The following is a 16,946-nucleotide window of genomic DNA, read 5'->3' as shown; positions in this document are numbered from 1 at the left end:
GATTTTACAGTAGGTGCTTAAAAAGAGTAGTGTTCCTATGTAATAGAGGATCTTTGACTAGTGATTTTACAGTAGGTGCTTAAAAAGAGTAGTGTTCCTATATAATAGAGGATCTTTGACTAGTGTTTTTGCATTAAGTGCTTAAAAAGAGTAGTGTTCCTATGTAATAGAGGATCTTTGACTCGTGTTTTTGCATTAAGTACTTAAAAACAGCAGTGTTCCTGTCTAATAGAGGATCTTTGACTGGTGTTTTTGCGTGAAGTGCTTTAAAACAGCGGTGTTCCTGTCAAATAGAGGATCTTTGACTAGTGTTTTTGCATTAAGTGCTTAAAAACAACAGTGTTCCTGTCTAATAGAGGATCTTTGACAAGTGTTTTTGCATTTCCGGGCCAGTCTGGACTACCGACCTTTGACCTCGTACGATGGTAACTCCAAACATGATACTTCATTATGAACAAACACATCAAATAAGCTAACTTTAGAGTTTCGTGAGCGAAAAAAAAATATCTGTTGCATTGGCCGGGAATCGAACCCGGGCCTCCCGCGTGGCAGGCGAGAATTCTACCACTGAACCACCAATGCCTGTGGAAAACTGGGAAAGGTTCTTATTTTACCCCATGTGGGACCCCAGCCACGTGTCATGTGTGGAGGACGTGTAATGTCTTCTTTGGCCACTAGATGTCAGTAATGCTTAAGAAAAGTAATCACTCCTTCATCTTATTAACGTTCATAGTTTTTATGTTAACGTGTTGTTATGAACATAAAAACAGCTTGACAAAATTAAATGTTGCAGCACAAACGACTTTTCCACATTTGGGGAGATCTTGACAAGTTATGAATAACAAAGTTAACATAAAACGTTAATAACAAAAATAACCCAAAAGTGGGTCAAAATATGCCTCAAATGTCTTTGGGGTCTAGTGAGATTTTTAGGAAATCCTGTGTTTTATCTTATATTCATTTATATGTATGTATTTATATTTATTTAGAGCAGCAGTGAAGGCAAGAATGAAAAATGTGACGATAACCATAGAACAGGAAATAGATTATAAGTGACTAAATATCCCGAATGTGATTTTTTCCCGAAGTCATTTTGTTAGTTTTGGTTGTTTCAGATCGAGGAACATCGGATATGTGTGTGCGTGCGTGCGCGGCCCCTCAACAAAAAAGGTACGTGGTGGACCCGCTCGCCCGCCGTTTTGGACGCCGATCCCGCGACTTGAAGGTCCTTCCCCGTTGCAGAGTTGACCGTCAAGGACTTGGACGTGATCACCATTCCCAGCAAGGACGTGGTGATGGTCCACGAGCCCAAGCAGAAGGTGGACCTGACCCGCTACCTGGAGAACCAGACGTTCCGCTTCGACTACGCCTTCGACGAGAACTCCACCAACGAAATGGTCTACAGGTTGGTAGACCAAGAGAACCCAACAAGTACAATTAGCCTGTTTACCGGACTATTGAGCGCACCGGTATTTAAGCCGCGCCCACTAAATTTTAGAAGAAAAACAATATTTTCCATATATTAGCCACACATATATACATTTTTGTGAATGTTCATTTAGAACAAGGCAGTAAAACGGCTGATCGAACAAAACAAGCTCGGTCTCCAATCAGCTAAACGGACTCAATAACTCCACCGTGACGTTTTGGCGAATTCATGTAACTAAAACAATACAAAAATAATGCCGTTGTAAGTTAGTACTAACACAAACACTTGCAAGCGTGTTAGCATATTAGCTCATGCTACCGACGATAGCTCATTCGCGTACAAATATGCACGAAATTACTCCTACAGACGTCGCACATGGGACGGTTTAGTAAGAATTGTTTTAGTTATATTGTAAAACTTACAAACGTTGAAGAATCCACACGAGCAGAAACGCTATGGACGGCCAGAAGCGGGAACGGTACTTCAAACAGAGCCACACCCACAACATTTTAGAAGAAAAATAATCATTTCCATATCTTAGCCACAGATATACACGGTGTGAAATGAGTTATTTATACAGAGAGATTGTTTGCATATTCATTTAGAACACGGCAGTAAAACGGCCGATCAGACAAAACAGAAGTCATGGTCATGGACCCACTAGCTGCGCAAGCTAGCTCTCCAATCTAAACAGACTCAATAACTCCACCATGATGTTTTGGTGAATTTATGAAACTAAAACAATACAAAAAGAATACCGTTGTAAGTTAACAATACTAACACAAACACTCGTAAAACGTGTTAGCATATTAGCCAATGCTAACGCCGCTAGCTTACACGCACAAATATGCAGACGTCGCACACGGGACGGTTTAGTAAATAAGAATTGTTTTAGTTATATTGTAAAACTTACAAACGTTGCTTGGAGGGATGAATGAAGAATCCACACGAGCAGAAACGCTATGGACGGCCAGAAGCGGGAACGGCACTTCAAACAGAGCCACACCCACAACATTTTAGAAGAAAAATAATCATTTCCATATCTTAGCCACAGATATACACGGTGTGAAATGAGTTATTTACACAGAAAGATTGTTTGCATATTCATTTAGAACACGGCAGTAAAACGGCCGATCAGACAAAACAGAAGTCATGGTCATGGACCCACTAGCTGCGCAAGCTAGCTCTCCAATCTAAACAGACTCAATAACTCCACCATGATGTTTTGGTGAAATTATGAAACTAAAACAATACAAAAAGAATGCCGTTGTAAGTTAATACTACTAACACAAACACTCCTAAAACGTGTTAGCATATTAGCTAATGCTAACGCCGCTAGTTTACACGTACAAATATGCAGACGTCGCACACGGGACGGTTTAGTAAATAAGAATTGTTTTAGTTATATTGTAAAACTTACAAACGTTGCTTGGAGGGATGAATGAAGAATCCACACGAGCAGAAACGCTATGGACGGCCAGAAGCGGGAACGGCACTTCAAACAGAGCCACACCCACAACATTTTAGAAGAAAAATAATCATTTCCAAATCTTAGCCACAGATATACACGGTGTGAAATGTGTTATTTACACAGAAAGATTGTTTGCATATTCATTTAGAACACGGCAGTAAAACGGCCGATCAGACAAAACAGAAGTCATGGTCATGGACCCACTAGCTGCGCAAGCTAGCTCTCCAATCAGCTAAACAGACTCTATAACTCCACCATGATGTTTTGGTGAATTTATGAAACTAAAACAATACAAAAAGAATGCCGTTGTAAGTTAATAATACGAACACAAACACTCGTAAAACGTGTTAGCATATTAGCCAATGCTAACGCCGCTAGCTTACACGTACAAATATGCAGACGTCGCACACGGGACGGTTTAGTAAATAAGAATTGTTTTAGTTATATTGTAAAACTTACAAATGTTGCTTGGAGGGATGAATGAAGAATCCACACGAGCAGAAACGCTATGGACGGCCAGAAGCGGGAACGGCACTTCAAACAGAGCCACACCCACAACATTTTAGAAGAAAAATAATCATTTCCATATCTTAGCCACAGATATACACGGTGTGAAATGAGTTATTTACACAGAGAGATTGTTTGCATATTCATTTAGAACACGGCAGTAAAACGGCCGATCAGACAAAACAGAAGTCATGGTCATGGACCCACTAGCTGCGCAAGCTAGGTCTCCAATCAGCTAAACAGACTCTATAACTCCACCATGATGTTTTGGTGAATTTATGAAACTAAAACAATACAAAAAGAATGCCGTTGTAAGTTAATAATACTAACACAAACGCTCGTAAAACGTGTTAGCATATTAGCCAATGCTAACGCCGCTAGCTTACACGTACAAATATGCAGACGTCGCACACGGGACGGTTTAGTAAGTAAGAATTGTTTTAGTTATATTGTAAAACTTACATACGTTGCTTGGAGGGATGAATGAAGAATCCACACGAGCAGAAACGCTATGGACGGCCAGAAGCGGGAACGGCACTTCAAACAGAGCCACACCCACAACATTTTAGAAGAAAAATAATCATTTCCATATCTTAGCCACAGATATACACGGTGTGAAATGAGTTATTTACACAGAAAGATTGTTTGCATATTCATTTAGAACACGGCAGTAAAACGGCCGATCGGACAAAACAGAAGTCATGGTCATGGACCCACTAGCTGCGCAAGCTAGCTCTCCAATCTAAACAGACTCAATAACTCCACTCTGATGTTTTGGTGAATTTATGAAACTAAAACAATACAAAAAGAATGCCGTTGTAAGTTAATAATACTAACACAAACACTCGTAAAACGTGTTAGCATATTAGCTAATGCTAACGCCGCTAGCTTACACGTACAAATATGCGGACGTCGCACACGGGACGGTTTAGTAAGTAAGAATTGTTTTAGTTATATTGTAAAACTTACATACGTTGCTTGGAGGGATGAATGAAGAATCCACACGAGCAGAAACGCTACGGACGGCCAGAAGCGGGAACGGCACTTCAAACAGAGCCACACCCACAACATTTTAGAAGAAAAATAATCATTTCCATATCTTAGCCACAGATATACACGGTGTGAAATGAGTTATTTACACAGAGAGATTGTTTGCATATTCATTTAGAACACGGCAGTAAAACGGCCGATCAGACAAAACAGAAGTCATGGTCATGGACCCACTAGCTGCGCAAGCTAGGTCTCCAATCAGCTAAACAGACTCTATAACTCCACCATGATGTTTTGGTGAATTTATGAAACTAAAACAATACAAAAAGAATGCCGTTGTAAGTTAATAATACTAACACAAACGCTCGTAAAACGTGTTAGCATATTAGCCAATGCTAACGCCGCTAGCTTACACGTACAAATATGCAGACGTCGCACACGGGACGGTTTAGTAAGTAAGAATTGTTTTAGTTATATTGTAAAACTTACATACGTTGCTTGGAGGGATGAATGAAGAATCCACACGAGCAGAAACGCTACGGACGGCCAGAAGCGGGAACGGCACTTCAAACAGAGCCACACCCACAACATTTTAGAAGAAAAATAATCATTTCCATATCTTAGCCACAGATATACACGGTGTGAAATGAGTTATTTACACAGAAAGATTGTTTGCATATTCATTTAGAACACGGCAGTAAAACGGCCGATCGGACAAAACAGAAGTCATGGTCATGGACCCACTAGCTGCGCAAGCTAGGTCTCCAATCAGCTAAACAGACTCTATAACTCCACCATGATGTTTTGGTGAATTTATGAAACTAAAACAATACAAAAAGAATGCCGTTGTAAGTTAATAATACGAACACAAACACTCGTAAAACGTGTTAACATATTAGCCAATGCTAATGCCGCTAGCTTACACGTACAAATATGCAGACGTCGCACACGGGACGGTTTAGTAAGTAAGAATTGTTTTAGTTATATTGTAAAACTTACATACGTTGCTTGGAGGGATGAATGAAGAATCCACACGAGCAGAAACGCTATGGACGGCCAGAAGCGGGAACGGCACTTCAAACAGAGCCACACCCACAACATTTTAGAAGAAAAATAATCATTTCCATATCTTAGCCACAGATATACACGGTGTGAAATGAGTTATTTATACAGAAAGATTGTTTGCATATTCATTTAGAACACGGCAGTAAAACGGCCGATCAGACAAAACAGAAGTCATGGTCATGGACCCACTAGCTGCGCAAGCTAGCTCTCCAATCTAAACAGACTCAATAACTCCACTCTGATGTTTTGGTGAATTTATGAAACTAAAACAATACAAAAAGAATGCCGTTGTAAGTTAATAATACTAACACAAACACTCCTAAAACGTGTTAGCATATTAGCTAATGCTAACGCCGCTAGTTTACACGTACAAATATGCAGACGTCGCACACGGGACGGTTTAGTAAGTAAGAATTGTTTTAGTTATATTGTAAAACTTACATACATTGCTTGGAGGGATGAATGAAGAATCCACACGAGCAGAAACGCTACGGACGGCCAGAAGCGGGAACGGTACTTCAAACAGAGCCACACCCACAACATTTTAGAAGAAAAATAATCATTTCCATATCTTAGCCACAGATATACACGGTGTGAAATGAGTTATTTATACAGAAAGATTGTTTGCATATTCATTTAGAACACGGCAGTAAAACGGCCGATCAGACAAAACAGAAGTCATGGTCATGGACCCACTAGCTGCGCAAGCTAGCTCTCCAATCTAAACAGACTCAATAACTCCACTATGATGTTTTGGTGAAATTATGAAACTAAAACAATACAAAAAGAATGCCGTTGTAAGTTAATAATACTAACACAAACACTCCTAAAACGTGTTAGCATATTAGCTAATGCTAACGCCGCTAGCTTACACGTACAAATATGCAGACGTCGCACACGGGACGGTTTAGTAAGTAAGAATTGTTTTAGTTATATTGTAAAACTTACAAACGTTGCTTGGAGGGATGAATGAAGAATCCACACGAGCAGAAACGCTACGGACGGCCAGAAGCGGGAACGGCACTTCAAACAGAGCCACACCCACAACATTTTAGAAGAAAAATAATCATTTCCATATCTTAGCCACAGATATACACGGTGTGAAATGAGTTATTTATACAGAAAGATTGTTTGCATATTCATTTAGAACACGGCAGTAAAACGGCCGATCAGACAAAACAGAAGTCATGGTCATGGACCCACTAGCTGCGCAAGCTAGCTCTCCAATCTAAACAGACTCAATAACTCCACTCTGATGTTTTGGTGAAATTATGAAACTAAAACAATACAAAAAGAATGCCGTTATAAGTTAATAATACTAACACAAACACTCGTAAAATGTGTTAGCATATTAGCCAATGCTAACGCCGCTAGCTTACACGTACAAATATGCAGACGTCGCACACGGGACGGTTTAGTAAGTAAGAATTGTTTTAGTTATATTGTAAAACTTACAAACGTTGCTTGGAGGGATGAATGAAGAATCCACACGAGCAGAAACGCTATGGACGGCCAGAAGCGGGAACGGCACTTCAAACAGAGCCACACCCACAACATTTTAGAAGAAAAATAATCATTTCCATATCTTAGCCACAGATATACACGGTGTGAAATGAGTTATTTATACAGAAAGATTGTTTGCATATTCATTTAGAACACGGCAGTAAAACGGCCGATCAGACAAAACAGAAGTCATGGTCATGGACCCACTAGCTGCGCAAGCTAGCTCTCCAATCTAAACAGACTCAATAACTCCACCATGATGTTTTGGTGAATTTATGAAACTAAAACAATACAAAAAGAATGCCGTTGTAAGTTAACAATACTAACACAAACACTCGTAAAACGTGTTAGCATATTAGCCAATGCTAACGCCGCTAGCTTACACGTACAAATATGCAGACGTCGCACACGGGACGGTTTAGTAAGAAATAATTGTTTTAGTTATATTGTAAAACTTACAAACGTTGCTTGGAGGGATGAATGAAGAATCCACACGAGCAGAAACGCTATGGACGGCCAGAAGCGGGAACGGCACTTCAAACAGAGCCACACCCACAACATTTTAGAAGAAAAATAATAATTTCTATATCTTAGCCACAGATATACACGGTGTGAAATGAGTTATTTATACAGAAAGATTGTTTGCATATTCATTTAGAACACGGCAGTAAAACGGCCGATCAGACAAAACAGAAGTCATGGTCATGGACCCAAGCAAGCTAGCTCTCCAATCTAAACAGACTCAATAACTCCACTATGATGTTTTGGTGAAATTATGAAACTAAAACAATACAAAAAGAATACCGTTGTAAGTTAATAATACTAACACAAACACTCGTAAAACGTGTTAGCATATTAGCCAATGCTAACGCCGCTATCTTAAACGTACAAATATGCATGAAAACACTCCTACAGACGTCACACACGGGACGGTTTAGTAAGTAAGAATTGTTTTAGTTATATTGTAAAACTTACAAACGTTGCTTGGAGCGACGAATGAAAACTCGGATAGGAGACAGAGCGGCAAGTCCAGTTGAAACCTTAGTCCAAGCAGAAGAGCAGTGCAGCAGCAGCCGCAGTGAGCGAACTCGTCCATAAGATGGCGCCATCGCACAAACAACAACACACCTTTTCAGTCTATTTGCTCGGTCTTATTTACAAAAAAAAAAAATATCCATAAATAAGCCGCAGGGTTCAAAGCGTAGGAAAAAAGTAGCGGCTTATAGTCCAAATATTCGCAGGTTCACGGCTCAGCCGCTGGTGGAGACCATCTTCGAGCGAGGAATGGCGACCTGCTTTGCGTACGGGCAAACAGGAAGTGGGAAAACGCACGTGAGTCTTCCCAACGCCGATAAAATGCTCTGCCAGCCTGTCCACCCCTGTCCTGACTGACCGGTGTCTTCCGGCAGACGATGGGAGGGGACTTCTCCGGGAAGAACCAGGACTGCTCCAAAGGGATCTACGCCTTGTCAGGTCTCTCGCCCGCTGCCGTCACGGCGACGCGTCCTAACTTGAACTAACGTCGCCTTGTCCCCCCGCAGCCCGAGACGTCTTTGTCATGCTTAAGAAACCGATCTACAAGAAGCTGGACCTCCAGGTCTTTGCCACCTTTTTCGAGATCTACAGCGGGAAGGCAAGTCGAACGATTGGCGGTTGTCTTGCGCGGGTTCCTTCGGGGAGGTCTTCACCGGTGTTCGTCTCGCCCCTCAAGGTGTTCGACCTCCTGAACCGCAAAGCCAAGCTGCGGGTCCTGGAGGACGGCAAGCAGCAGGTGCAGGTGGTCGGGCTGCAGGAGCGCGACGTCAAATGCACGGAGGACGTCCTCAAGCTCATCGAAGTGGGGAACAGCTGCAGGTGCGTGACGTGAGCTTCATGAGAACTGAATTTCTAGGCACAGTCGGGGCGTTGAGGGGATCCGGTTTGGTGGCTGCAGGATTAGGTCTCTGCTTTTTGCGGATGATGTGGTCCTGATGGTTTCAACTGACCAGGATCCTCAGCTTTACTGGATTGGAGTCCATGGTACCCGTTCGGAAAAGGGTGGGGTACCATCTCCGGGTTGGGGACGAGATCCTGCCCCAGGTGGAGGAGTTCAAGTACCTCTGGGTCTCACGGCTGAGTGCGAAGCCACTGGGATGAGAATCGGCCTTTCCAAGTCCGAGTCTATTGTTCCCGTCCGGAAAAGGGTGGGATTCCATCTCCAGGTTGGGGACGAGATCCTGCCCCAGGTGGAGGAGTTCAAGTATCTCTGGGTCTCGCGGCTGAGTGCGAAGCCACTGGGATGAGAATCAGCCTTCCCAAGTCCGAGTCCATGGTTTCCGCCCGGAAAAGGGTGGAGTGCCATCTCCGGGTTGGGGACGAGACTCTTCCCCAGGTGGAGGAGTTCAAGTACCTCTGGGTCTCGCAGCTGAGTGCGAAGCCACTGGGATGAGAATCGGCCTTTCCAAGTCCGAGTCTATGGTTCCCGTCCGGAAAAGGGTGGAATTCCATCTCCAAGTTGGGGACGACATCCTGCCCCAGGTGGAGGAGTTCAAGTACCTCTGGGTCTCGCAGCTGACTGTGACGCTACTGGGATGAGAATCGGCCTTCCCAAGTCCGAGTCCATGGTTCCCGCCCGGAAAAGGGTGGAGTGCCATCTCCGGGTTAGGGACGAGGTCCTGCCCCAGGTGGAGGAGTTCAAGTACCTCTGGGTCTCCTAGCTGAGTGTGAAGCCATTGGGATGAGAATCGGCCTTCCCAAGTCCGAGTCCATGTTTCCTGCCCGGAAAAGGGTGGAGTGCCATCTCCAGGTTGGGGACGAGATCCTGCCCCAGGTGGAGGAGTTCAAGTATCTCTGGGTCTCGCGGCTGAGTGCGAAGCCACTGGGATGAGAATCAGCCTTCCCAAGTCCGAGTCCATGGTTTCCGCCCAGAAAAGGGTGGAGTGCCATCTCCGGGTTGGGGACGAGACTCTTCCCCAGGTGGAGGAGTTCAAGTACCTCTGGGTCTCGCAGCTGAGTGTGAAGCCATTGGGATGAGAATTGGCCTTCCCAAGTCCGAGTCCATGTTTCTCGCCCGGAAAAGGGTGGAATTCCATCTCCAAGTTGGGGACGAGATCCTGCCCCAGGTGGAGGAGTTCAAGTACCTCTGGGTCGCGCAGCTGAGTGCGAAGCCACTGGGATGAGAATCGGCCTTTCCAAGTCCGAGTCTATGGTTCCCGTCCGGAAAAGGGTGGAATTCCATCTCCAAGTTGGGGACGACATCCTGCCCCAGGTGGAGGAGTTCAAGTACCTCTGGGTCTCGCAGCTGACTGTGACGCTACTGGGATGAGAATCGGCCTTCCCAAGTCCGAGTCCATGGTTCCCGCCCGGAAAAGGGTGGAGTGCCATCTCCGGGTTAGGGACGAGGTCCTGCCCCAGGTGGAGGAGTTCAAGTACCTCTGGGTCTCCTAGCTGAGTGTGAAGCCATTGGGATGAGAATCGGCCTTCCCAAGTCCGAGTCCATGTTTCCTGCCCGGAAAAGGGTGGAGTGCCATCTCCAGGTTGGGGACGAGATCCTGCCCCAGGTGGAGGAGTTCAAGTATCTCTGGGTCTCGCGGCTGAGTGCGAAGCCACTGGGATGAGAATCAGCCTTCCCAAGTCCGAGTCCATGGTTTCCGCCCAGAAAAGGGTGGAGTGCCATCTCCGGGTTGGGGACGAGACTCTTCCCCAGGTGGAGGAGTTCAAGTACCTCTGGGTCTCGCAGCTGAGTGTGAAGCCATTGGGATGAGAATTGGCCTTCCCAAGTCCGAGTCCATGTTTCTCGCCCGGAAAAGGGTGGAATTCCATCTCCAAGTTGGGGACGAGATCCTGCCCCAGGTGGAGGAGTTCAAGTACCTCTGGGTCGCGCAGCTGAGTGCGAAGCCACTGGGATAAGAATCGGCCTTTCTAAGTCCGAGTCCATGGTTCCGGGCCCGAAAAGGGTGGAGTGCCATCTCCAGGTTGGGGCCAAGATCTTGCCCCAGGTGGAGAAGTTCAAGTACCTCTGGGTCGCGCAGCTGAGTGCGAAGCCACTGGGATGAGAATCGGCCTTTCCAAGTCCGAGTCTATGGTTCCCGTCCGGAAAAGGGTGTAATTCCATCTCCAGGTTGGGGACGAGATCCTGCCCCAGGTGGAGGAGTTCAAGTACCTCTGGGTCGCGCAGCTGAGTGCGAAGCCACTGGGATGAGAATCGGCCTTTCCAAGTCCGAGTCTATTGTTCCCGTCCGGAAAAGGGTGGAATTCCATCTCCAGGTTGGGGACGAGATCCTGCCCCAGGTGGAGAAGTTCAAGTACCTCTGGGTCTCGCAGCTGAGTGCGAAACCACTGGGATGAGAATCGGCCTTTCCAAGTCCGAGTCTATGGTTCCCGTCCGGAAAAGGGTGGAATTCCATCTCCAGGTTGGGAACGAGATCCTGCCCCAGGTGGAGGAGTTAAAGTACCTCTGGGTCTCGTTCATGAGTGAGGGAAGAGTGGGTTGTAAGATCGACGGGCAGATCGGTGCGGCATATTCAGTGATGCGGACCCTGTACCGATCCGTTGTAGTGAAGAAGGAGCTGAGCCGGAAGGCAAAGCTCTCAATTTACAAGTCGATCTACGTTCCCATCCTCACCTATGGTCATTAACTTTGGGTTATGACCGAAAAGACAAGATACCGGGTGAGTTTTGTCCGTCGGGTGGCGGGGCTCTCCCTTAGAGATAGGGTGAGAAGCTCGGTCATCCGGGAGGAGCTCAGAGTAAAGCCACTGTTCCTCCACATGGAGAGGAGCCAGATGAGGTGGTTCAATCATCTGGTCAGAATGTCTCCCTGGAGATCCGGTAGAAGGCCACGGGGTCGACCTAGGGTACGGTAGAGAGACTATGTCTCCCAGCTGGCCTGGGAACGCCTCGGGATCCCCCGGCAGGAGCTGGACGAAGTAGCAGGGGAGAGGAAAGTCTGGGCTTCTCTGCTTAGGCTGGCAGACCTTGGATAAGCGGAAGAAGAAACCACGGCGACATCCCCTGATCTGAACCCACATCCAGGCAAGGAAAACAAGTCCAAAATCCCGAGATGAAGACGTCTGTCCCTTCTTCTCCAGGACGTCCGGTCAGACCTCGGCCAACGCCCACTCGTCCCGCAGCCACGCCGTCTTCCAGATTATCCTGCGGCGCCGGGGCAAGATGCACGGAAAGTTCTCGCTCATCGACCTGGCGGGCAACGAGAGGGGCGCCGACACGTCCAGCGCCGACCGCCAGACCCGCCTGGAAGGGGCCGAGATCAACAAGAGCCTGCTGGCCCTCAAGGTAAAGTCCCGCGTAAGACTTGGGTGCTAGGGCTGGACCAAAGTAATCATCGCCGTTATTTTGATTGATAGTGAACAACAACACGATTATTCAATCATTTGAAAACATCCACGTCAAATATTATTAGTAACAAATAAAAGATCAAGTAAATATTCATCATAGTAACAACAATAAATTAGAATAATAGCAATATAATAAAACAATAACATTCAGTTTTTCCTTTTAAAGTTGCGACCACTGTTTGTACATTGATGTAACATGGATGATGTCGTTCACAACAACACAGGCAGATATAATGTGTGTATGGATTGTTTGTGCATTGATGTAACATGGATGATGTCGTTCACAACAACACAAGCAGATATAATGTGTTATGTGTGTATGGATTGTTTGTACATTGATGTAACATGGATGATGTCGTTCACAACAACACAATCAGATATAATGTGTGTATGGATTGTCTGTGCATTGATGTAACATGGATGATGTCGTTCACAACAACACAAGCAGATATAATGTGTGTATGGATTGTTTGTGCATTGATGTAACATGGATGATGTCGTTCACAACAACACAAACAGATATAATGTGTTATGTGTGTATGGATTGTTTGTGCATTGATGTAACATGGATGATGTCGTTCACAACAACACAATCAGATATAATGTGTTGTGTGTGTATGGATTGTTTGTGCATTGATGTAACATGGATGATGTCGTTCACAACAACACAGGCAGATAAAATGTGTGTATGGATTGTTTGTGCATTGATGTAACATGGATGATGTCGTTCACAACAACACAAACAGATATAATGTGTGTATGGATTGTTTGTACATTGATGTAACATGGATGATGTCGTTCACAACAACACAAGCAGATATAATGTGTTGTGTGTGTATGGATTGTTTGTGCATTGATGTAACATGGATGATGTCGTTCACAACAACACAATCAGATATAATGTGTGTATGGATTGTTTGTGCATTGATGTAACATGGATGATGTCGTTCACAACAACACAATCAGATATAATGTGTGTATGGATTGTTTGTGCATTGATGCAACATGGATGATGTCGTTCACAACAACACAAGCAGATATAATGTGTTATGTGTGTATGGATTGTTTGTACATTGATGTAACATGGATGATGTCGTTCACAACAACACAATCAGACATAATGTGTTATGTGTGTATGTATTGTTTGTGCATTGATGTAACATGGATGATGTCGTTCACAACAACACAGGCAGATATAATGTGTGTATGGACTGTCTGTGCATTGATGTAACATGGATGATGTCGTTCACAACAACACAATCAGATATAATGTGTTGTGTGTGTATGGATTGTTTGTGCATTGATGTAACATGGATGATGTCGTTCACAACAACACAGGCAGATATAATGTGTGTATGGATTGTTTGTGCATTGATGTAACATGGATGATGTCGTTCACAACAACACAAGCAGATATAATGTGTGTATGGATTGTTTGTGCATTGATGTAACATGGATGATGTCGTTCACAACAACACAAGCAGATATAATGTGTTGTGTGTGTATGGATTGTTTGTGCATTGATGTAACATGGATGATGTCGTTCACAACAACACAATCAGATATAATGTGTTATGTGTGTATGTATTGTTTGTGCATTGATGTAACATGGATGATGTCGTTCACAACAACACAAGCAGATATAATGTGTGTATGGATTGTTTGTGCATTGATGTAACATGGATGATGTCGTTCACAACAACACAAGCAGATATAATGTGTTATGTGTGTATGGATTGTTCTTTCTAGCTTTAGCTTCCTAGTTTCAAGCGGTTGTCTCCACATTGTTCAGGGATAAATTATCGCTAGCAGACCTATATTTACAAATATTTTGTTTTACACATCATCTTCAAGTCACTTTCTGACAGTCGCTTCAGGATGCGCCGTTTTGTGGGCGGTCTTATTTACGTGCCTCCACTTGGACAGCGTCTTCTCCCCGTCATCTTTGTTGCAGCGGTGTAGCGTGCAAGGACGGGAGTGGAAGAAGTGTCAAAAGATGGAGCTAACTGTTTTAATGACATTCAGACTTTACTTCAATCAATATTCTCCTCATCCGTGGCTCACTAGTGCAACAACAACACAAGAAATGTGTCGCGTGAAAAAAACGTCTGACCGGAACTCTCGAATAACTAAAGTTCCTTGGGTGAATAATGTCAACTCACTACACCGGTATGTTTTAGTGCTTTCATGGCGAGTTTACTGACAGATTTAAGTAAGAACTTTACTTTATATTAGAAATGGCAACAGCGGAGGATGAATGTCACATAACAAGAAGATAGAGAAAAAGAAGAAGCTTATCGACTACGGTGTCGGCACGGACTACAAAGGCGGACGCGCACACATTTTTCAGGACTTATGCAGATCCCAAATACACATCAACAGGTACTAGAATGTAAGAAAAGTTGCTTTTGCATAATATCGCGAAACAAAACGCCAGATAATGTCTTACCTTATACACACACCATAAAAATACTCCTATGTTGAAGCACAGTACGTCTGACTATGGTAGCCGAAATGCCCCTACAATCCATCAAGCGGTGCGGCTTCATAGCTTACCAAAGTCCTACTAAAACATTTTGAAAGATTTCTGAGCGCCGTGTGTAATGTTCTATATTTTCAATGGAACATATAAAATGTTGGTGTTGTGAACTTTACACTACTTTATATTAGAAATGGTAACAGTGGAGGATGAATGTCACATAACAAGAAGATAGAGAAAAAGAAGAAGCTTATCGACTACGGTGTCGGCACGGACTACAAAGGCGGACGCGCACACATTTTTCAGGACTTATGCGGATCCCAAATACACATCAACAGGTACCAGAATGTAAGAAAAGTTGCTTTTGCATAATATCGCGAAACAAAAGGCCAGATAATGTCTTACCTTATACACACACCATAAAAATACTCCTATGTTGAAGCACAGTACGTCTGACTATGGTAGCCGAAATGCTCCCACAATCCATCAAGCGGTGCGGCTTCATAGCTTACCAAAGTCCTACTAAAACATTTTGAAAGATTTCTGAGCGCCGTGTGTAATGTTCTATATTTTCAATGGAACATATACAATGTTGGTGTTGTGAACTTTACACTACTTTATATTAGAAATGGTAACAGTGGAGGATGAATGTCACATAACAAGAAGATAGAGAAAAAGAAGAAGCTTATCGACTACAGTGTCGGCACGGACTACAAAGGCGGACGCGCACACATTTTTCAGGACTTATGCGGATCCCAAATACACATCAACAGGTACCAGAAGGTAAGAAAAGTTGCTTTTGCATAATATCGCGAAACAAAACGCCAGATAATGTCTTACCTTATACACACACAATAAAAATACTCCTATGTTGAAGCACAGTACGTCTGACTATGGTAGCCGAAATGCTCCCACAATCCATCAAGCGGTGCGGCTTCATAGCTTACCAACGTCCTACTAAAACATTTTGAAAGATTTCTGAGCGCCGTGTGTAATGTTCTATATTTTCAATGGAACATATAAAATGTTGGTGTTGTGAACTTTACACTACTTTATATTAGAAATGGTAACAGTGGAGGATGAATGTCTCATAACAAGAAGATAGAGAAAAAGAAGAAGCTTATCGACTACAGTGTCGGCACGGACTACAAAGGCGGACGCGCACACATTTTTCAGGACTTATGCGGATCCCAAATACACATCAACAGGTACCAGAATGTAAGAAAAGTTGCTTTTGCATAATATCGCGAAACAAAAGGCCAGATAATGTCTTACCTTATACACACACCATAAAAATACTCCTATGTTGAAGCACAGTACGTCTGACTATGGTAGCCGAAATGCTCCCACCATCCATCAAGCGGTGCGGCTTCATAGCTTACCAAAGTCCTACTAAAACATTTTGAAAGATTTCTGAGCGCCGTGTGTAATGTTCTATATTTTCAATGGAACATATAAAATGTTGGTGTTGTGAACTTTACACTACTTTATATTATAAATGGTAACAGTGGAGGATGAATGTCACACAACAAGAAGATAGAGAAAAAGAAGAAGCTTATCGACTACAGTGTCGGCACGGACTACAAAGGCGGACGCGCACACATTTTTCAGGACTTATGCGGATCCCAAATACACATCAACAGGTACCAGAATGTAAGAAAAGTTGCTTTTGCATAATATCGCGAAACAAAACGCCAGATAATGTTTTACCTTATACACACACCATAAAAATACTCCTATGTTGAAGCACAGTACGTCTGACTATGGTAGCCGAAATGCTCCTACAATCCATCAAGCGGTGCGGCTTCATAGCTTACCAAAGTCCTACTAAAACATTTTGAAAGATTTCTGAGCGCCGTGTGTAATGTTCTATATTTTCAATGGAACATATAAAATGTTGGTGTTGTTTACTTGAGTCATATTGCAGTCTACACGCATCTCTTATGTGTCACTGCCATCATATTGCAGTCTACATGCATCTCTTATGTGTGACTGCCATCTACTGGTCACACATATCATTACACCATGTACCAAATAAAATAGCTTCGATGTCGGTAAGCACAACCAGAATTATTCCGTACATTAGGCGCAGCGGGTTATAAGGCGCACTGTCGAGTTTTGAGAAAATGAAAGGATTTTATAGTCCGAAAAATACGGTAATCAAAA

At 43.7% G+C, this 16,946-nt stretch overlaps 1 protein-coding gene and 1 non-coding gene across 2 annotated transcripts in view; one reads left to right on the top strand and one right to left on the bottom strand.

The window, feature by feature from the left end:
• The window catches only part of LOC133610209 (kinesin-like protein KIF2A), a 49,009-nt gene that overhangs the window by 24,255 nt on the left and 7,808 nt on the right, over nt 1-16,946 (top strand). Inside the window, exons 8-14 of the mRNA XM_061966322.2 lie at nt 1,116-1,170; nt 1,243-1,405; nt 8,207-8,297; nt 8,375-8,438; nt 8,507-8,598; nt 8,677-8,819; nt 12,035-12,239. Of these exons, the coding sequence (XP_061822306.1) occupies nt 1,116-1,170; nt 1,243-1,405; nt 8,207-8,297; nt 8,375-8,438; nt 8,507-8,598; nt 8,677-8,819; nt 12,035-12,239 (813 nt within the window). The remainder of the gene's footprint in view (nt 1-1,115; nt 1,171-1,242; nt 1,406-8,206; nt 8,298-8,374; nt 8,439-8,506; nt 8,599-8,676; nt 8,820-12,034; nt 12,240-16,946) is intronic.
• On the bottom strand, nt 512-582 carry trnag-gcc (transfer RNA glycine (anticodon GCC)). The gene has a single exon. It is a non-coding gene; the product is annotated as a tRNA-Gly (tRNA).

The sequence above is a fragment of the Nerophis lumbriciformis genome, linkage group LG11, assembly GCF_033978685.3.
Source record: "Nerophis lumbriciformis linkage group LG11, RoL_Nlum_v2.1, whole genome shotgun sequence".
Classification (NCBI taxonomy): Eukaryota; Metazoa; Chordata; class Actinopteri; order Syngnathiformes; family Syngnathidae; genus Nerophis; species Nerophis lumbriciformis.
This window is presented reverse-complemented; position numbering and strand designations above follow the sequence as displayed.